The 22,092-nt window shown below is 47.1% G+C and overlaps 1 protein-coding gene across 1 annotated transcript in view; it reads left to right on the top strand.

Annotated features, from left to right (window-relative positions):
* Window positions 1–20,788, top strand: part of MOB1B (MOB kinase activator 1B) — a 38,877-nt gene extending 18,089 nt beyond the window's left edge. The window contains exons 2-6 of the mRNA XM_065633822.1: window positions 1,311–1,477; window positions 5,013–5,106; window positions 12,044–12,177; window positions 14,319–14,482; window positions 15,069–20,788. Of these exons, the coding sequence (XP_065489894.1) occupies window positions 1,311–1,477; window positions 5,013–5,106; window positions 12,044–12,177; window positions 14,319–14,482; window positions 15,069–15,146 (637 nt within the window). The 3' untranslated portion in view covers window positions 15,147–20,788. The remainder of the gene's footprint in view (window positions 1–1,310; window positions 1,478–5,012; window positions 5,107–12,043; window positions 12,178–14,318; window positions 14,483–15,068) is intronic.
* The last annotated feature ends 1,304 nt before the right edge of the window (window positions 20,789–22,092 follow it).

Below are 22,092 nucleotides of genomic sequence, written 5' to 3'. Positions count from 1 at the left end.
CAAACTACATAAATGCATGGAAATCTGATAATTTACTGCCGAAATTGCAGATGCTTGCATAGCACGCGATGACGAGTAGCCTGCATTTATCCTGATTAATTTTCCTTTTGGATGCCTGCCTGCCTTTCGTGTGAGACCGTTTCTGCTGCCTTAGGTTGGCTGTGCTGAATTCGAGAAGTAGTGGTCAGAAAGGTAGTGGAGATAAAGAGAAGATGGCTTATTTGGAATAGTTGATGAGACCGTATCATTGTGCATCCTATTGTTAAAGCTTTTGCCAGGTTTTGAGGAGAAACCCCCTGTTTCTGGGAAGGGGATAGCAGGGCTTAAGTGATACCTAATGGTTCTCAAGCAGGGAGGAAGGAATCTCTTATTTTCCTTTCTCATTTATCATGAATGAATGACCCGAGCTTTGGAGTGGTGCTTAGTCTTTGGAAACCTTTGGTTTGCTTTTCATGAAAGTATTAGGCATTGGTTTCTCTTGTTGTCTAGTTATGATGGAGTGAGAGCAAAATTGTGTTAGCAAGTTGGGAAGGGCTGTGCTTGTGCTGCTCCTGTGCTGCGTTACTCCTGCCTACACGGGTGCATGTGGAAAATGCGGAATTGTATAGTCTTCAGCTAACGTGTTTGTGTATTTTTGAGCAACTGTATTTTAAAAACTAAGCTTTCAAACAATACCAGATAGCTGTAAGGCTGTGTTGTGTTGGTTGCTAAGATCCTGTTGTGAATGAGCTAGCCCTGCAGAAAGCGCGTGTTCCTAAATAGCCGCGGCTGGTTTGTGATGAGTTACCGGTGCTGCCCGAGAGGTCTGCGCAGGCTGTCCTGCCGTCTGAGGGCACCGCTGCACCTCTCGTGGTGCCGGAAAGAACGTCAGTTTTCTGTTGTTTAGTGGCTTTTATGACCATGACAAGCTGCATGACCATTGAGAATAAAGAAGGTTTCTATCTGGCTGGGCTGCTACCCTTGGTATGTGGCTGTCCAGATCCCGGGGAAGGAAATATTTTTAGTCTCTTGCCCATCATCCTGTTTGGTGAGAGAGGGAAGGGAGTCTGAGCATTTCCAGCTGTCTGGCTGGCTTCACAGCAGGGTGAGCAGATGAGGAGGCAGGGTAGTGGAGAATCATTTCAACGTTTCAAACGACTCAAGGCAACTGTTACTTTTGCATCCCGGTTTTTGCTAAATATCCTTTTTTGACAGGTAAATATGGGGAAAAGGTTTAACATTAATCCTACGCTTCTGTATGACTTGTCCACTCCTTTCTTCCTCCCGTCCCTTTCCACAAGTTCTCTAAATATTTCCTTTCTCTCTTGCAGCGGCAGTCGCTCTTCCAAAACCTTCAAACCAAAGAAGAACATTCCAGAGGGCTCTCACCAGTACGAGCTGCTGAAACATGCCGAAGCTACGCTCGGGAGCGGGAACCTCCGGATGGCCGTCATGCTTCCAGAGGGGGAAGACTTAAACGAATGGGTCGCAGTTAACAGTAAGTCCGCTAACTTTTTTTTCGTAAGGAGCGTGTTGAATGTGGGCTGGAACTTGAGGGAGGACCCCTGTGTACATCCTTCAGTGGGGTGGGCTCTTCTGTCCTGCACACATGGCTCTGCTGCCCTTGGGAGAAGTGAACGTCACGTCATTTAGAGCTGACAGGGGCAGAGCGGCTCACCGAAGCAAAAACTCCTGAGTCTCCTTGTGCCAAAAATACGTTCCTGTTAACAACATAATTCTCAGTCTTGGTGGTTACAGTCTGGGCACTCGATCTCAAACAAGTGCTGAAGTAGAAATGCCACTGCTGTTTTTAGAAAATAGCTTGTCAGTGCCATCTTACGATGTTTAATCAAGCTCCTTTTTAGCTAGGGTCGTTACCCAGTGGTGTGCTCAAGCCTCTACGTGCTAAGCGTAAAACCAGCGTAGGTGAGTGTGAGGGCCACGTCTCGGGTGTTTTAAGGGCTACAGTTACATGCGTGACCTGGTTTTCCTTTTGCCTGTGACAAACCCAGAAATCGTTCTTTGCAGTTTTCTTAAAGTTAGTTCCTTTTGTTCCAACCAAGTTCTGAGCCCGTGCTCTGGCAAGTCTGTGTTATTTTAGCTTCCTCTGAAGCTGTTTGTCCTACCTCTCTCCTTTCGTGCTAGGCCAGCCCAAACAATGGTGCCCAAATTAGTGTTTTCTGGTTGCTGGACCATGTTTGCTCCTCCCTCCTCTCCCTGCTGAATTTGCTGCCTGCCTTCTGCTCCTAGGAATGGATTAACCCCAGCCCCGTCACGCTCCGTAGCCTGTGCAGAGTTTTGGCCGCCACAAACTCTGTGCCCTGTCTGGGTCTTTCCTCATCTTTTGTGTTTTCAGCTCGGCATGCTTCCGTGGCTGTACAGCGTTGATTGTGCACTGCACTGCAGTATAAATTGTGCTCAAGATTAATGTCTTGTAATTGTTTATTTTATGTGGGTTTGTCTATTTCTTCTTGCTCTTTGACAGGTTTGGGAAGTGAAACTGTCATACTGGCTTCAGCCTTCCGGTTCTTAATGAGCCCGCAGTGCTCTGGTCTGTGACGTGCCGCTGCTTCCCGGGGATGCTGAAACTGCTGACAGCCTTCTCTGTGCGAGTTTTTTCACGCTGTATTGCAAAACTGTCTAGAAAAAATGCCAGCCCATTTTTATGAGTAAGCACTACTAAAGATGCTTAATATATTGCTGGCATCCTTCCCCTTTTGGTGGTTCCTGCACTCTGTGTCTTGTCTTTCCTATGTGACAGCGGTGCTTTTCTCCTCCCAGATAATTTAACTGCTAAATTAGCTGGGTGGAAAAAGGAAGCAAAGCACTTGATAGAGGCGAGTCAGAGCTGCCTTTTGGTAACAACTGCATTCTGGAATGGCATGGTCCTGCAGCAAAGTGGGATTTTATTTTAATTTTTTTTTGTCTGGAAGTGATTAGCTGACTAGGTGCTCCCTTCATTTACAGCATCCCTCTAGCACACCTAGTACCAGTCCATGGTAGCTGTGAGCCCCCTCAGTCGATGGAGGTATCTGATGAGGAAATGAACAGTGTGACTTCATGTTGTTGGTTTTGCCCTTCAGTATTGAGAGCGCAGGAAGAAACGTGCTCTGCTCTTCTACTTATTGCTCATCTCTTGGCTTTACTGATGTCTTATGGTAGTAAGTTGACTTATATGTAAATTTTTTCAAGCATATTTTCAAAATAAAAAATTAAAAGGTGAGAAGTGTACAACACGTTGTTTTCAGTTTTGTCTGAAATCTCCTTGATTCGAGGATGTTAAAAAATGATTTCAGAAGTACATCTTGCACATATCTTTGTAATAGAACACCAGACTGCACTTCTTTGCGTAGAAAACTCTTGGAAAAAATAAACGAAACCCTTGAAATTTAAGAACTATGAGTAGAAAGAGGAAATGAAAATCTGCCAGGACACTGTGCGGCTTCAGACGTGTTGTAAAGGGGTTCCTGCATTTTCCTTGTCAGGCAGACGCTGCTGGCTTGGGTGGGCGGGTGATGTGTCTCATGGCCTTTTGAGACCGGCAGATGTGGGATGCACAATAATCAGTCATCTCGCGGCGGTCTGTGCGGGTTTTTGGAACACACTTGCCTTGAAGCAAACATGGGGCTGTGGTTTCTACTGGAACAGAGGATGGAAACTTGATGAACAATTCTTTTGTGTACTTAAGAAACAAGGGCTGTATGTAATCACTTCTCGCTGCCGCTGGTGCTAAATGCCGCCTCCTCCTTGTCCTCTGCAACTCTACCAGCCCTTCCTAATGTCATTTTGCTGTTTTGTGCTGTTGCTGTGCAGGGGGCGAGGGGAAGGGCTGCTGGAGCTGAGCTGTGCGAGGTGCGTGCCGACCAGCTTGGGTTTGCTTCCTCTTTCGGATACCTGAGAAGTTGCACGACACAGTTGTAGCTTTTATCCTGCATCTGCTGAACTGTAGCAGTAACTTGCTGCCATGTCATCTTTGTTTATTCTCTGCAAAAATCCCTTCCCTTCAGCCGTCAGCTCTTTCAGAGTCAGTGGTACCTGCTGGTGCTGACACATTTGGGACGTCAATCTCCATTTCGTGGCAGCAACGCTGCTATAGCTCTGGGTCAGAACGAAGAGCTGTGTCTGTCACCCAAAAACCAAAACGAGTAACACGTGGCTATTTGGTGACGCGATTAGGCTGTTCCTGTGTGCTTCTCTTAGCTGGGTTCATCCAGAAGCAGAGTTTACAGCAACCATGGCAGGATAGGAGAGAGGGGAACATGCAGAAAACTGTTATTATGGAACCATGCTGTGCTCTTAGTCTCAAGAATTTAACCCAGCCTACTTAAAATTTTACTTCCTAGTACTGAATATTGGTCTCCTTTCAATTTTTACTCATGACATCCATTGTCTGAATGATATTTGGCAAAGATAAGCTTATATATTATTATCTTGGTAATGCGCTGTGCTCCCCAACAGATGCAAGGGGACCATTCACTGAGGGGAGATGAAGTGGATTTTATAAATGGATTACAATGACCTAAGAACTGAGTGTGCCGTTAGCTGGTTGAAGAGGAGCCTTGCTTTCAAAGAGTTCTGAGTAATCAAGCACCCATTCAAACTTTGGGAATAGTTAGATATGCTAACTTTTGGTCTTTTATTTCAGTAATTCAACTCTAGTTGGAAAGTCGACACTGAAAATCTTTGTTTTATTACAGACTGGCAAATAGAATTTGAGGTTTTAATAAAATGCACCAAACTTTCAGAAAAGGAAATAACTCAGCTTTCTTTTTCCCTTTTATTCTTTCTTCAATTGAAGATTTTGCTGCAGTGAACAATTAAATAGTTCTTCCAGAGGCTGTTGTGGAGAGTTGGTGGTTGCATTCTGCATCTTCTTTATAATACATCTTAAGAAGCGCTAACAGTGAGATTTTTTTCATGAAAAATACTCCAGGACCCTGTTCAGCACTGTGTGGTGTACAGTTAAGGCTGTCAGCAGCTTGTTTTGCAGTTACAAGTGCAGAGTATTAATCGAAGGTTTAAATGCTTTACAGCTGTTGACTTCTTCAACCAGATCAACATGCTTTACGGAACCATTACGGACTTCTGCACAGAGGAGAGCTGCCCCGTGATGTCCGCAGGCCCCAAGTAAGATGGTTTTTTACACGTTGTTGAGAGTGTTCACTTCTTGAGATCACTTTGCGTTTCAGAAGTTGAGACTAGCTCAGCTGAGCGTTGAAGACAAGAGAACTTCTGTGGGTGGGAAGGATGTCTTCTGTTCCCTGCAGAGAGGAAAAACTTGAGCTCTGGTTAAAGGAGGAGGGAGTGGAAAGGTTTGGTGTGTGTGGTGGGTTTTGGTGCGTGTTTTCTTCTTTTTGTTTGTTTGTTTTACTTTAGCCTGGGAGGTAAGGTGACTATCAAAACTCTTTTTTTTTTTCTCCTGAAACGTTAATGAGGGCTTCTTAAATTAAGATTGGAGGCATTTGTATGCAAGCATTCAAGTAGAGCTTTCCAAACCCTTTTTTTTAGGTGTTTGAATAGGTGTTCTAGAAATACACTTGGCTGCAGTTTTGTGTAGTCTGAACATGAATCCCCTATCCTGGCACTCAGTTCAGTTTTACTTCTTTGATTCTTGCTTATGCTTTTGTACAGAAGTGCAACATTTGTGTTTTTGCTTGCTCTCTCCAACTGCTTAATGTCTTGTAAAGAGGAAAATCCATTTCTAAGAGAGCGGCGAGGGAGGGCATTGCTGCCTTTTAAATTACCTTAAAATCTCAAATGAACAATAATGATAGAAAAACGCTCCCCTGCTGCTCTCCCTCCTCCCTTAAGGTGCCGTTGGTTGTTTTCTGAAGCAGCGACGGCCGGGCGGGCGCGCCGTGGGGCCGGGCAGCGGCTCTGCCAGGGCGCAGCCGCCCAGCCGGGAAAAGCGTCGGCAACGCGTTCTCAATCTAGAAATGGGTGCCGCTGGATGCCAGCACCAGCGGGGCGGGCAGACCTGCTGCCGCGGCCTGGGAAGGGCTGCAAATGCAAAAGGAATAGAGGTTGACCGCTTACCATTATGCAGAAGAACTTTGGGATAAGCTTGTGCAGTAATGTAGCCCATTGTCCGCTTTGTGCTTCGGCATGCAGAACAGACGCTCGCTGATTAAATAAGAGCATGAAAATATTTCCCTGCCTTATTGTTTGTCTGCTGAGAAGTGGTTATTTTGGGGGTGGAGGTTAATTATTAAAGGCTTAGCTGTCAGGTTGCCAGATTAAACAATTTTGTTTCTTTCTAAAGAGAGTGATAACTATTGACAGGAATGCATGTGTTACTGAAGTAGTTCTGAAGCAGGGTATAGATGCCAGCGGCTAGAAGATGGTTGGGACAAGGTTTTAATGAGGTGATGTTGTCCCCAGGATGTGCAGAGCGCTCCCCAAACCCTGCAGCCCCCCCGTGCTCAGGGATGGGTTTCTCCAATGGGTCAGAACTGGGGTGGGGGGGGCTGAGGCCAGACAGGCAGCAAAAATTGTTGTAGGGAAGTACTGCTGGAAAACCTGTGGGCATGACAGCTCCGCTGTTTACAGGACTTCTTCTGTTCGTTCTCTCTGTTTGCCGTTCTCTGCTGGTCAGGCTGTGTTAGTTTAAGAGGCGTTGGGTCTCGGGTGCTCACGAGGGCTGCTGGGCTGCAGGGTGCTGTCTGCTCAGAGCTGCGTCCTCCTCGCTTTTGGACAAAAGAGTGAGAGTTAGCTGAAACAGCTTAGACAAGGGCACTTGGAACGGGTTAGGCAGCAGCAGAGCGGGAAGCTGGAGAGAACCAAAAGCAGCAAGCACTCTATGGCCCTTAGGATTTTTTTTTTCCTAGGTTTTTTTCCTCCTGTGCAATAAAGTTGTGTAATTGCATCCACACTTGGCCTTTGCTATTTATTTTAATAACTTGGAGTCTGGAGCACCTTGGTATTCCTTTGTTTTCCTCCTGACAGTCCACAAACAGTAATTGAAAAACGCAAACCTACCATGTCACTTAAGTTGATGACGGGTGGTTCAGTCACATTGTTGACAGCACAGCTGCCAAGCCTGTAGCAGTTCATGGGGACATGAAACCAGATTTCTCAAGTGGGAGAGTAACCAGAGCAGAAGGGTGATGCCCGATGTATCCGCTTCCTCGTACTGGTGCTTTGTCTTAAAAACCCCTTCAGAATGAAGAAAAATGGCCCTTGGTGACAGGTCACCTAGGTTCGTGTCTGGGGTTATTGTGTTTTGTTTTTGACACAGGGAGGGTTGGTACATTGAGTTAGTTAAGGATAAGACATAAAGATGAAGAACAGATCGCCTTCTCCTGCTGCACAGCTTATTGTCTAACAATTTGAAAAAAGTAGTGGTTTAATTAGTTCTAAAACTTGTGATTACTCACGGTAACGTTCCATTCTTTTCAGCAACGATGAGCGGTTTCTTACCCAACCAAACCCTAGCCGCTGATCCTTCTGACTGTGCTTAGATCGGTTGCAGTATTGCTCCCAGTGCAACAGGCATGATGAGAAGTTAAGAACGTTCATGGCAGTAATATGTTTATTAGCCAGCCTGGGGCGAGAGAAATCCTCTTTCTTTTCCTCCCTGGTTGTGAGTCTGCGGTGAGAACACAACGCTGGGATGCGGCTGCTGCGCTTTGCAAGGCTGGGTGTCTGGCCCGGGGCTCTGAAACGCGTCCTTGGGCGTCGTGCGGGGGCGCGGGGCTCAGCCTGGGCGCAGGCGCGATGCTCGGCTCCCGGGTCTGCTCCCGCACCCCACACGGGCGTGCTGCGGTGAGACGGTGTCCTGCGCCGCCTGCTGCGCGTGTGCCCGCACGCGGCCGAAGCCGCCCAGCGCGGACAGCCCGCGCTCCCAGCGGCACCGGTGCTGGTGCCGGCGGGGACGCTGCTGCGTCACCCGCGGACCCAGGCGCAGAGCAGAGCAAGTGCTTTTCAGCAGTCTTGATGTAGTACAGTTCTGCTGAGATATAGAGAGAGCGAGCTCCAAATTGATGTCTGAGAAGCCTTTAAAAGGTGGTGTTGAGCCACTGCATGTAACTGCTGTGGGACAAGGGAGCAGCTTTGATTGTACTCAACCTGGTGGTTTGGGTGTTTTCGTTTGGTTTTTTGTTTGTTTGTTTGGGGTTTTTTAGGCCATATACATTGAATTGCACAGCAGATGAGCTGATCCTGTGATTATTTCTGCTTAGGGATATTTTCTAGTGTGAGAAGCATAGTTGGGTGTTCTATTTATGGATGGCAAATGGCTTGTGTTGGCCAGTACGCGAGAGTTCTACCAGAGTTGTTAGGGGTTCTTAGCTTTTCCCTGCACTTGCTAATGTGCACTGCCTATTTCTTGCCCTATCCTTCCCATAGTGTTTTGCCCTCAAAAACCTCGATTAAACTGTAGCGGTTTCTAAAACTGTGTTTTCTGTAGAGTAACTGCATATCACCATAAGGTTGATTTGTTTCTGTCACCAGAGCTGTAGGTGTTTGCTCACAAGCTTGAGCTGGAAATGTGATTTTTACCCTTCATCTCTTGTAGCTGTTCAGATGATTCTAATATATAAGAATTCTTTCTCTTTTTTTCTTTCTTTTTTTTTTTTTTTTGTTTTAAAGCCGGTGAGGAATGCTGATTTTTCAGAAATCCAGAAATGTTGTGGTCTGTTCGGTGTGTATGGAATTTTTGCATGTATTTTGAGATAGAAGTTAAAAATTATTTTGGACCCTCTGATTTGTTACCATTAAAAAAATTGGATCGTTTTATACCATCGTGAGCAGCACACTCATAATTACGTGTAAAACTTACTGTGAAAATGTTCTCCCCGTTGTTGTTCTGAGAAAACTGAATTTGTTAAACAAAATTTGAAGCCAGATTGATCAGATACAGTTAAACTTTGCATAAAAAGATGTGTATGATCTTTAAAATAGAAGACCTTCTCAAATGTCTACACAATACTAAGTGCAGGTAGCAAGGGAGAGCTCGAGCAGTGGTGTTCGCAGCCCAAACATCCCGGTCTGCTGCTGCTGCACCAGGAAACAGTAATCGAACTGAGCACACTGCCGTCTGCCCGAGCACAGAATACTAGCTGTTGGTAACACCTCTTCAAATTCTTTAGAAAGAATTGAGATAAATCTTGCAGGAGAAGTATGTTTACCGTGAAAGCATAACTGACCTGACAGCACTATCCTAGTATGTTTTGTTACCTTAAAAAAATATTTATTTTTAAAAGAGGAATGTTGCAGCTTGTGTGAATCCTGGCTCCTTGGTTTCTTTGGGAGGCTCTCAGGGCTGCAGAGCTCAGCAGGCCCTTTGCTCCGGGCTCAGCAGCTGCTTGCCCCACGGAGAGCGCAGCCCCACGGAGAGCGGCTCTGCCCAGCCCCACGGAGAGCGGCTCTGCGCAGCCCCACGGAGAGCCCAGCCCCACGGAGAGCGGCTCTGCACAGCCCCACGGAGAGCCCAGCCCCACGGAGAGCGGCTCTGCCCAGCCCCACGGAGAGCGGCTCTGCCCAGCCCCACGGAGAGCGGCTCTGCCCAGCCCCACGGAGAGCCCAGCCCCACGGAGAGCCCAGCCCCACGGAGAGCGGCTCTGCCCAGCCCCACGGAGAGCGGCTCTGCACAGCCCCACGGAGAGCCCAGCCCCACGGAGAGCGGCTCTGCCCAGCCCCATGGAGAGCCCAGCCCCACGGAGAGCGGCTCTGCGCAGCCCCACGGAGAGCGGCTCTGCCCAGCCCCACGGAGAGCCCAGCCCCACGGAGAGCGGCTCTGCCCAGCCCCACGGAGAGCCCAGCCCCACGGAGAGCGGCTCTGCCCAGCCCCATGGAGAGCCCAGCCCCACGGAGAGCGGCTCTGCGCAGCCCCACGGAGAGCGGCTCTGCCCAGCCCCACGGAGAGCCCAGCCCCACGGAGAGCGGCTCTGCCCAGCCCCACGGAGAGCCCAGCCCCACGGAGAGCGGCTCTGCCCAGCCCCATGGAGAGCCCAGCCCCACGGAGAGCGGCTCTGCGCAGCCCCACGGAGAGCGGCTCTGCCCAGCCCCACGGAGAGCCCAGCCCCACGGAGAGCGGCTCTGCCCAGCCCCACAGAGAGCGCAGCCCCACGGAGAGCGGCTCTGCCCAGCCCCACGGAGAGCGGCTCTGCGCAGCCCCATGCAGAGCGCAGCCCCACGGAGAGCGGCTCTGCGCAGCCCCACGGAGAGCGGCTCTGCGCAGCCCCACGGAGAGCGGCTCTGCACACCCCACGGAGAGCAGCTCTGCGCAGCCCCATGGAGAGCGCAGCCCCACGGAGAGCGGCTCTGCACACCCCACGGAGAGCCCAGCCCCACGGAGAGCAGCTCCGCGCAGCCCCACGGAGAGCGGAGCCCCACGGAGAGCAGCTCCGCACAGCCCCACGGAGAGCGGCTCTGCACACCCCACGGAGAGCGGCTCTGCGCAGCCCCACGGAGAACCCAGCCCCACGGAGAGTGGCTCTGCCCAGCCCCACGGAGAGCCCAGCCCCACGGAGAGCGGCTCTGCCCAGCCCCACGGAGAGCCCAGCCCCACGGAGAGCGGCTCTGCCCAGCCCCACGGAGAGCAGCTCCGCACAGCCCCACGGAGAGCGGCTCTGCACACCCCACGGAGAGCGGCTCTGCACACCCCACGGAGAGCGGCTCTGCCCAGCCCCACGGAGAACCCAGCCTCACGAAGAGCCCAGCCCCACGGAGAGCGGCTCCGTGCAGCCCCACGGAGAGCCCAGCCCCACGGAGAGCGTTTCCGCGCAGCCCCATGGAGAGCAGCTCTGCAGCTCAGCGGGCTCAGTTAAAAACAACATCTAAAACGGGGTCTCTGCGCAGCTCTGTGCTGATGAGAACCTGCTCACATGTTATGGCTTGACGAGGAAAATGAAGATAGATGCATTTGTACTCAGCAAGGCTTAGAAAGAAACATCGTGGTTCGCTTGAAAGCTGGTGTTGTCAGACTCTGGATGTTAAACGTGTTTGTGGTTTTTTTTAAGCTACGTGTTCCTGAGATTAGCCGTCTTCTCCTGAGTCTGGACTTGTGTGGATTGCACTCCCCAAGCCACTCAAAAAATCTGTTCTGCTCTGATTACACGAGGACTTGTTTCTCTCTGGTTCTGTGTGTAAATGGATCCTGTTTAGTACATTTTTCCATGGCTTTTTAAATTCCTGAAGTTAAAATGGTAACTGTAAAGGGAGTCACGCTGGAATCTACTCATTAAACATGCTACATAAAAGGTGTCCAAGTGACTAGCTCTGTGAACGGACAAGGGTAAAGAGAGCGCGTTTCGTTGATTCATAGTCACGTCAGTGGTGTGTAAAGGTGTGATACCACCTTATCTACAGATGGAAAAATTAAGCTAAAAGACACTTACTGGCCTGCAACTATCAAACGAGTCGGTGGTATAACTGGAAGCCGAGACTTTCCCAATTTTGGTCTAGTTCATCCGTGTGCTGCCCGGCAGCACTAGACCTTCCGCTGGGCCCCTTTTCCAAGGCGGACTACTCAATCCAGCAGCTTTCTTCTGACTTAGCTGAAAGGCACTTTATTCCAGCTTCCAGTTTTGTAACGTTATACCTTGGTGTTAACCTACCTCTAGATCTATTCCATGGCTCTAACACACTCATATTTTGGGGGCTCTGGCAAGATCCAATGTAGTTTTCAGTTATGCACGATCTATAGGATTATTTTCAAACGTAAGGAAATGAAATAAGTGTTGGGGGTGTCGTGTCCGGCTGGCAGCTGATGCAGACTCCGAGCATCACCACTCGCTTTGCCGTTGGTCCCATCGCTAGAGCTGGCGGGGTGCAGTGTCACCTCAAACCAGCCGGGTGCCTTCACCCATCCGAGCCCCGGAGCTCAGCTCGTACTTATAGATGTATTTATATATTTATGGGAGAACTGGATGGAACTTGACGTTTCATTGCAACTGCCTGTGATGTTTTTCTTGTGGAAGTTGGGGAAAAAAAAGCTTTAAAAAAAGGGCCGTGAGAGGGTGTGGGACTATGGGGAGTGGAGCAGGAAGAACAACCTTCCAGGCCTTGATATGAATGATTCACTCGTATTAAGAAATGTCTTGTTGTTGTCGTCCCAACCCAGGTACGAGTACCACTGGGCAGATGGGACAAACATAAAGAAACCAATTAAGTGCTCCGCACCAAAGTACATTGATTACCTGATGACGTGGGTCCAGGATCAGCTGGATGATGAAACGCTATTTCCTTCTAAAATCGGTAAAGTAAATAAGTAAAATTGAACATTGTACTTGATTAGTATTGTACAAGAATATTCAAGTCCTATAGTATTAAAAGGTTTCCTGAATGACTGACTGGAGTAGGACAAGTTTAAGAGGTTACATTACATATCTAAAGGCACTTTTTAGCTCTCTAAGATTAAAATACATGTGCTAGTACACGAACTCTGATCCACGTGTTAATACTGCTAATAAACATCTATCACAATCCTGAATGCGGGAAATACCGTTTCTATTTAATAACCGACTGCGTTGATCAAATGTTATGGTTTTTTTTCATTTTGAACAGTGGGTTATTTCCTGAGAAATAAGGCACAGGGTCTCAAAACCTTATAACCAGTAATCGGTATGAACTGGTGGGTTTTTGATGCAGGAAAGATGCTTGGTCTGTACGAGGAACTTCTCCCAGGCCTTACCTCCAAAGAAGCTGAATCGCACCTTTGATCTTGAGTTCGTGATTTTTTTGCTTCTCAAATGAAGATGAAAGATTTATTTGTTTAGGACATTTATTTCAGAAAAGCAGGAGGAAAATAACGAACCACCACCAGTTCTGAAATAAGAAAACCCTGCTTCTAGAGGCACGAAGGACTGTTTGTTCTAGAGCTCCTAACTGGCAGTTTTCCAGTGCACTGCTGCTCGTAGGCTTCTGCGCCGTTGTGGAAAAAGGAAGGGAGATGTCTTAATGGCTTTTATTTTGTGAATAGTTTCTGAAGCACTTGACACATTTTCAATAAATTCCTTCAGAGAAACAGGGCCACATGTCAGAATCAAGTGGCATTTCTTTTTACGTACAGTTGAGCAGATACACAAAGAAGGCTGGCTCATTTGGGAAGAAGTGGCTACAAGTTAAATCCTCCCTGCTCAGTAGATGTGAGTGTGGTGTCTTCACGTACCATGCCATTTGTTCTCGCGTTTCAGGGCAGAATTCACAGCTGCCGTACAACTCCACTACTACTAGGAATGCTATTAAATAGATAGTTAGTACTAAAGTTGTGCTCAAAAGAATGACTACACAGGGACTTGATCTTTCTTTGACTGCAGCATATACTTCACTGAAGACTTTTTTTTTTTCTTTTAATAAGATGTATTTTTGAAAGGTAGTGATTCAGAAAGAAACTTAAATGCCCCAGTGGATAAACAACTAGATATGAACTTGCCGCGCGATGCAGTAGCCGATGAAGGAAATGTGATGTACAAGTAAGCAGGGCAAGCTGAAGTAGGTGCATGGAAACGTTATTGGTAGGGATTTAAAGCATTAGTGAGATCACGGTTGGCCTGCAGCTTCCACCTTGGGCCTCTGGCCTTCCGATGGGACTTCAGCAATTGGAAAGACTGCGAAAGAACTAAGTCGACTGGGAAAAGGGCTGCGTGCCGAGATGTGAGACAGGCGTGATCTTTTTAGGTGGTTGATACATATATTTTTGTAGCCCGTGGATGTGTTGACTGAAGAGATCAATGCTCCCAGTAGCGGGCTGCTGTTTCCTAGCCAATTTTAACAGAACTCATGTGCTGACAAAGAGCTGCTACTGAACCTGGTTTAACTTGTCCTGGGTCATTTTTGCTGACATGGCTGCCGGGAGCAAGTTGCGGAGTACTTGAGCAGGCACGTAGGAAAGCAGCAGCCTCTGGCCAAGGGACGCGATGGGCAGGATGGAAACGGGAGCCCTTTGGTAGGCACGGGGCGGCTGGCACTTCAGCCAAGAGAAGCACAAAGCTCGATGGCTGGTGCCAAAGGTGGTTTCGGTTGCCTACACAAAGGCATCTGGTGTCCCTGGGAGGACCCTCTGGTATCTCGGACACGTGCTCGGGGCCATCGGGGAGACTGGGAACCCGCAGGAGACTTTTGCTGTCCTGCCTGGGCAGCCCAAGGCCAGGCCGGTCCTGAGAGGGCATCTCTGGGCACGTTAGATACCTGTGCTGGGCACCCGAGTCCTCCCGCAGGGGAGCAGAAGGCTCCTCGGGGAGCTACACGGAGGCACAGCGAGATTTACGGACGGAGCTGCTGAGGGAAACGAAACAGCCCTTCTTCTGCAAGAGGCGGGGTTGGTTTGTTATGGCGTTCAAAATAATGGAACAGAGCATGGACATTTAGAAATAAGCCATCTGTTTTCTTATTTCTAGGTGTACCCTTCCCAAAGAATTTCATGTCGGTGGCAAAGACAATTTTAAAGCGTCTCTTCAGAGTTTACGCTCACATTTATCACCAGCACTTTGATCCCGTGATCCAGCTGCAGGAAGAGGCACACCTTAACACTTCTTTCAAGCACTTTATATTTTTTGTTCAGGTAAGTGTGGCAGAAGCATTACGGTTACACTTAGATTTTTGAAAAGGAATAAATCGGAGTATTGCCCTTTCATTTTTTTTTTAACAGCTGGTGTGTTTGTCAGATAGTCAACAGCTTTAGAGCCCTAAGATGGTGTCTTCATTGCTTGATGGTGTATTTATTGCTAGAAACATTCAAGGCATGGAAATGTTTTCAACAAAGTATTTGCTTGCTACAAAAGTGAATACTGAAAAAAGTTTGCTACCAAATGATTAAATAGAACAGTAATTCCTAGCAAAAGAAGGAGGGGGGATGGCATCTGAAGTTAGATAGAAAGGAGTGCGGTTACTTCAAAGTTACAGTCCCACTCTCCCTTTTACGAAAAAAAGAGAAAAAGCATCATCACCTCACATTTTCTCACGGGGAGAAAAGCTTTAGGCAGTTGAATGTTGCTATTTGGCTGACGGCAGAGGGGCAGAAAAGGCTGTAGTGGGTAAGCCTGGACTCAAAGAGCCCGCGGCCGGGAGACGTCTGTCTGAATGAGGCTTCTCGCCCGAGCTGCACGTGTAAAACTGTACGTATGTCTTTCCCCTCATCCCTCTTACAGGAATTCAACCTTATTGATAGAAGAGAACTTGCACCACTTCAAGAACTGATTGAAAAACTCACCTCTAAGGACAGATAAAAGGAAGAGGATTTCTTGAAGTCACTTGTTTCTTTAAGCAAGCGTGTGGTATTTGTTTTTTGTTCATTTGTTTTTTTTAAAAAAACAAAACAAAACCCTGTGCTGTTATTAATGACAGCCAAGATCTACTTTCTGTGCTTCTATTAGGGAAAATCTTTTGTCTGTTAGTGACATGCAGTAAATAGCCTTTTTTTTTTTTTTTTTAATTGTTGTTACTCATTGTGGAATTTTAGCGGGTGCTGAGTGTTTGTAAAGGAAACGTGCTTGGCTGGGGGTGGACTCTGCTGGTGGATGGGTTCTGTGTTGCATCAGTGGTCATTCTCATGAAGTCCCTACAGACTTGCTTACATTCTCTAAGTGCCTTGGCAGACTCACTTCTGAGGTGCAAAGCACATACAATACTAGCATTGCTGGAAACAGAAAATATGAACTAACACCCAGGACACTTACTGATACTTGTCTTAGAAAAATATGTATTTGCTTACACTAAAAAAAGCCATAACTTACTGAAATCAATGATCTCCAGCTTTTAATACAAATGTTTGTCTTATTTTTTTAGAGCTTAATACAGAATTTTTCAAAGATAGTTATTTCTTAGAAAAAGAAGTGATGGTGAAGTTCTAGTCGCCAAATCAAAACAATGAAAGTGGTGTCAAAATTACAAAGAACCTGTGCTTAGGACGTAGTTACACGTCTGGTGCATTGGGTTTGGCTTTTCATAGTTGCTTTTATTTTTTTAATGGGAGAAGCATCAACTTGGGTCAGTCACTTTTGTTAAGTTTCCTAGCATTTGCCAGATGAACCGTTCGTTTGCACAAACAGGGAAAATATTCAATAGAAAAAATGCACTGGGGCAATACTAAGAAACATCTGGTTTGCAGAATGACTAGTGCGATGGTATTTGTAAGTTCTGAACCAAAAGCCCGGCTCTGTGGGGGAGCTCTGGTGGCCAGTGTTTTTCTGTGGGAGGAAATACATCTTGGAGGAAATACAGTTTCGTGGACTGCTTTGGATTTATGTCAGCACGATGGCATTCTCTCCCATTTAAATCGCAGCCCATCTCCAAGGAACTACAGCAGCAGGGAAGAGTAATAGGAACACACTGGTGGATTCTTAGGGGGTTGTAATTTGTAAGCGCATTCTGTTTCTGAGAAAACCTCATCCAAGTGTGGCCTTCCCCACCCTGGTGAGTGTCTCTGTCTCCCTAGGCTTGTGTTTGCTCAGACCAGAAATGAGAATCGTCTGCGGTGAGTTAGCTTTGGGGCGATCTGCAGACAACGACCTAGACACTGCTGCTGCGGCTCTGTCGCTCAGGGTTCCTGCTGCAGAAGCCCGTGACTGGTTTTCTTGTTCACGTGTAGGTCTTGTCAAAGCCGTTGTATTTTGGATTCAAATACATTTGCATTAGGTTCTGCGATGTGCTGTCCCATGATATCACTAGTTGCCAAATACAATACCCAGGTGGTTAATGTTGCCAGGCTTTGCCAGATCGTGACTCCACAAAAACACCGTCTTTAGACCTGACTAATATGAAGACCTTAACTGACTGATGTACGCTAGACTGACTCTCAAACCTCTAAAACTTACAGGTGAAGCCAGGGTTAGTGTGCGACAGTGAAGCTGAGCTGCTGTTTTGTGCACCTTTGCTGGACTGGAAATGCCCAGTAAAGCAGAAAACACTGCGCAGCAGGCTGCAAAATCTGTAAGTGGCCGTTTGTACAGCAACTACTAAACATCTAAACACAGCAATAAACATACTCCTTTGGGAGACTAGAATCACTACTTTTGAGGTAAAATAGTGTATTTTGGAAGCATCTGAAGGCTTTTTTAAGAACTATGTTACCTTCAACTGAGTTAAATTTCCTAGTTTGCTTAAACTGCTTCCTAGAGAAGCAATTTAATGTTTTGTCACCTCGTGTCTCTTTTTTTTTTTTCTTTTTTTCTGAACAGACTTGAGAACAGTTGAGGAAGCCTAGTGTTGAAGTATGGACTGGCATTGTGTACTCGCTTCGCTGCTTTTCATTTAGAAATGGAAACACAGAGTCTTGTAGCGTAGTGAGGAACGGTCACGCAGGGGTGTTCATACCGCATCGAGGTTTGGCTACACTAATGCTAAATACAGAGGCTGCTTGCAAAACACCTGCAGTTTAGCATTTGTAATTAAGACAGTCCTTGTTTTCATTCGAAGCTTCATTACAGTTCAAGAGAATGTGGAACATGTTTGGCTTGTTTGCAGATAAATGTCATTGCCCATTAAAATCTGCTCCAAGGGCAAGCGAAGTTTTCACTTATGTTTTAGCTTTTTTACATGATACAGAATTGCCAAGTTTTCTTAATGTGTGGGTGTCAAAGGAAAGGGCTTTTATCTTGTGTTTTTCTTAAAGTCGAGTGTTGGGATTGGAGTTACCACAGTCCACACTGGGTCAAGCTAAAAATACGAGAGCTTTTCCTCAAATGTTTGAACAAACTCCGAGTGTAAAAAAGGAGGGGTAAGGTCTTAACTCTTCTCAGCCAGTAAGGATCGTGTCTCTCCCGTGTGTGTACACATGTGGGAGAAAAAGAGCAGAGACACTCAATGTCGGTTACCTCTTCAGGGAGTTAGGGCTTGGAAAAAGATGTGCAAGGCACAAGAAAACTAGAGGCAAACGTGGTCAGCATCCACTTGACTACGCAAAACCAGCTGAAGTCCTGAATTTGAACTGCACTATTTTAAACAGGCTTCAGTCTTGCAGGAAGCTGAATTTAAGAATGTGATCTTGCACACGCGGCCTTTTGTGCCGTACTTCTGTCGGAGGAGCATTTAGTGACTGAACGTTTCAAGCTTGAGAGGGAGGTAAGCTCGCGCTCCAGAGGCGTGAAGAGCGCTGCAGATGCAGTTAGATACGAAAAATCCTGTGAAGGTTCCAATGGAAGCCGCCTCGCTGAGTTGAGTCAGTGCTGCTCGAGAGGCTGCACGTGCGTGTTCACTGCTGATAGCGCTTGCTGGAGAGGAGCCTTTCAGCCAGCGCTCGTGCTAGCGCATCCCTGCGAGACGCGAGGGCGAGGATGGCAGGAGAGCCCGCTCCAAGGCGCGAAATGGGAGAGATCCCTCATTGGGCTTAAAGCTGTTGCATTGGTTTGGTGTTGTGTACCGGCAAGAAACTCCAAAGAAAAACATCTGGAAGTGAGGATTTGCTTGGATTGATACCAGTGCAGTTTTTCTCATTTTTGTTCTACCTCTGCTGTGGAGGTCTTTTTTCTTTTTCTTCTTTTTTAATAGCCAATTCTAGAAATTCAGAGGCATCTGCTGCTGTTCAGCCAATCAGTATAAGAATCTATTATGTAAAAAAATCAGTGTATTTTTGTATTTAGTATCTGGCAGTAGAAAACACTTCTACAGAATAGCTTCTAGGCATGTAATAAAGGCTTGGAGATCATGATTTGCCTGACAGCTGTATGAACACATTGTTTAATTATACAACACTTGAAAAATAACAACATTAAAGATAGGTATGCAGTGTTTGGGATTTAGTATCCCTATGCTGTTTATATTTGCAGCTTGTAATTGTTCGGTTTTTTTCCTTAAAAAAGATATGGGACCAGAAGTTCATGTGTGTTTACACTCTTGAAGTAAGGGCACATTGAAATGCTAAACAAAAATTGCCATGTTTTACAAACTGACCTTGGATGGAGTGAATGTGTTTATACGACACCTCCCTCACCCCCCAAACAAAACCTGGAGAAACGAACCCTGAACAAAGCCCGTGCTGCTCGAGGCCCACGCTACCCATGGACTCTGTTATTCACCACGAGGACTTTGAGACAGGAACTTGGAGCTTGTTGCCATTCAGAGCGTAAGGTGCGGATGGGGTTAAACCAGGCTGGCTGGGCAGTGCTGGCCCAGCCCTTCTGGTTAATGGGGTCCATAAATTCTGTGGTTTGTGGTGCTTTTCGGCTACCAGCGTGTTAGACCGTGTCGGTGATCTGGGAGGAGATGGGACCGACTCTGCTCAGTTCATCAAGTTCTGCCGCCGTTGCCAGTGGTGACGCTGTTTAGACAGGGTGGATACGTGATGCTCGCAGAAATATTTTTTCCAAGTCCTTCAAATCCAGTCAGGGATGCAAGTTGGTGCAAATAGAAAATAAAAAGGCTACGTTCTGCTGTTGCAGGGAGCTGAATGGCAGACGAATGGAGAAAAGAGGTTTCAAGGGCAGGCGGCCCATCTGCAAGTATTGAGTTTCTTTTACTGCTTACTATGCAATAGAGAGCTTTGAACTTTGGCTTTTCCTGTCAGATAGAGGAGCACTGTCCTTACTCAGTCCTTACTCAGTGTGTAGGGGCTGAGCGCTCTCCTGGTCTCCCTGACACTCACTGAACAGGTAAATTACCTATTTGCTGCTATGGACTGTACTCACCTTTCCCATCGTTCCTTTCTGTGTGTCTTGAGTCACCAGACACAGTTTTACTCTGAACACATCCTTTTTGGACAGTTGTTCTTTTTCTCGCTAGTCTCCCCGCTTCCTACCTGCCAGAGTGCTGTGTTACTGTACATAAAAAGCCCCTTTTTGTTGAACTATTTAAAGAGCTGCAGCATGAACACAGACTCCGTGCTTTTCTTTCACAAAAAGATTCCCTGTTACCCTGAATCTTGTTTCCTTCACTGCTAATATCAGTTGTCTTTTTTTCCTAAAACCACTAGCAGTTTTATGAACACCTGTTGTCTCTTCCTGCTTCTCTTGTAAGGTGAGGCTAACATTGCTTATTCTAAGCATTAAACCTTGTTATTTTCCTGCTTTTCTTACTCCTCTTGCCAGGTTAAGATTGCAGTCTAGGGAAATACCAGATTATGTTTGTGTTTGAAGAACCAATTCCCTAAATTGTTCATAGAGTATTGTATTTTTAGGGGGAAATTAATTTTTATAGCCACTAAACTATACTCATTATTTTTGTACGTTTGCAACTTCTGACATTTTTCAGAGACGTGTCGCGGAGGGAACACTTATTTTCATGGGTGTTTTACTACTTCTGTATGCTGTGGTCGTGTTGCTTAGTACCAGTGAAGCACATACCCTGATGTGCAATGGCAGAGAGAGAAGGCAATAAAAGTGAACGAGGTTTCAATAAAAGGCCATTTGTGAAGGCAAAAAAAAAAAAGGATAATACAAAAGCAACACTAACCTTTCCTTTAGAATCCTAACACATATGGGAGAAAATATGGTGTAAAATATAAAATGCAAGATGAGAACCTTTACTGTAAGCTAACTGTGCCAATATCGCTTCAGTTTGTAGTCACTGATACTTTAGTTCTAAATGAGAACAGCTTTTGATTTAAAAAAAAAAAGATGAATGTCTGAAAATCTGCAACATGTTTATTTGAGAGTTGTAAATAATGTATACAGATTGTTGTATGTGATGGGGCAAAATATTTAAATTCTAGGTTTTTTCAATAAGAAACTGAAGGCTGTTTATAAGAGAAAATAAATAGCTATGTTTGACCATGATTGTCTTTTTTTCCTTCTTGAACTTGTTTATAAATTGTAGATAGAATTTTTTCTGTATATTGTACACATACGAACATTACACATACAAAACAGATTTTGTAATTGCCTTGTCTGAATTTGTGAATATTTGTATTGCAGGCAGACACAATAGCAATAAAACAACCTGATAACCTTTTCATTTCCTTGTTTCATGCCCTGAATGTACCGGGTACGAACGGCACTCAGTGCCGGATTTCAGATAACACCCTTTTTATCACATTAATCGAATCTCGGGGTTGGTCCCCGTCTTATTTGGAAAACCTTGCTGTGAGGAAGGTGTCAGAGCTGCAGCACCTGCTGGGTCAGGCAGAATAAGACACTGCTTCTGGCCAGCCGCAGCGGCAAGGGCTACCTTTTTTTTTCCTTATTTTTTCTTTTTTTCTCTTTTTAGTTTATTTCGCCTTTTTTCCTTTTCTGTTTTTCTTCTTTTTGTTTTTCTCTTTTTTCCCGTGGTTTTTTCTCTTTTTTTTTTTCCCCCCGTGGTTTTTTCTTTCCCCGCCCCCCCCGTGGTTTTTTCTCCTTTTTTTTTTTTCCCCCGTGGTTTTTTCTCTTTTTTTTCCCGTGGTTTTTCTCTTTTTTCCCCGTGGTATTTTCTCTTTTTTTTTTTTTTCCCCCGTGGTGGTTTTTCTCTTTTTTTTTTTCCCCCGTGGTGGTTTTTCTCTTTTTTTTTTTTTTCCCCCGGGGTGTTTTCTCTTTTTTTTTTTTCCCCCCGGGGTGTTTTCTGTTTTTTTTTCCCCCGTGGTGTTTTCCGTTTTTCCCCGTGGTTTTCTTCCCCACCCCCCCCCCCGCTTTTCTTTTTTACTTTCTTTATTTTTTCCTTTTTTCCCCCTTCTCCTTCCCTCCCGTGCCCCCGCTGGCTGCACGCCGCGCGTTTCCCGCGCTCCCGCCCGCGCCCGGCGCGCGCCTTCCCGCCCGCTCCGCTCCGCTCCGCCCCCGCCCCGGTGAGGCACCTCCGCGCGCCGCGGAAACGCCGTTGGGGGTTAAAACCCCGCTCCAGCCGCGCGCGCGGCCCCGCGTGCCGCCGTGAGCGCGCTCGGAGAGCCCGTCCGCCGCGCCGCCGCGGGGCGCTGTGGGGGCGCGGCCTCCGCGGGCACGCGCAGCCGGTGGCGTCACGGCTGCGTTCCCGCCACCCGCCTGCGCGGATCCGAGCGTTTCTCTGTGCTTAACCGGGCCCCTGGAGAAACGAGAGGGCCTTACGCTGCGGTGGTCGGGTGGGGACTGGGTGGATGTTGGGGGGGAATCTGAGGCTTTTCAGCCAAAAAACCCTCCAAACCTTGGTCGCGTTGAAATCCCGCGAGCGCCGCCCACCGACGTGCCGCCGCCGGGATCCGCGGCGCCGCGCCCGGCCCGCCGCCCTGCCGGCTGCGCGCCCGCCCGTGGCGCCGCTCGCTGCCTCCGCGGGCGGCCCGGGGGGCGCTTCGCCGTC

Source organism: Caloenas nicobarica, chromosome 4, assembly GCF_036013445.1.
Source record: "Caloenas nicobarica isolate bCalNic1 chromosome 4, bCalNic1.hap1, whole genome shotgun sequence".
Taxonomy (NCBI): Eukaryota; Metazoa; Chordata; class Aves; order Columbiformes; family Columbidae; genus Caloenas; species Caloenas nicobarica.
This window is presented reverse-complemented; position numbering and strand designations above follow the sequence as displayed.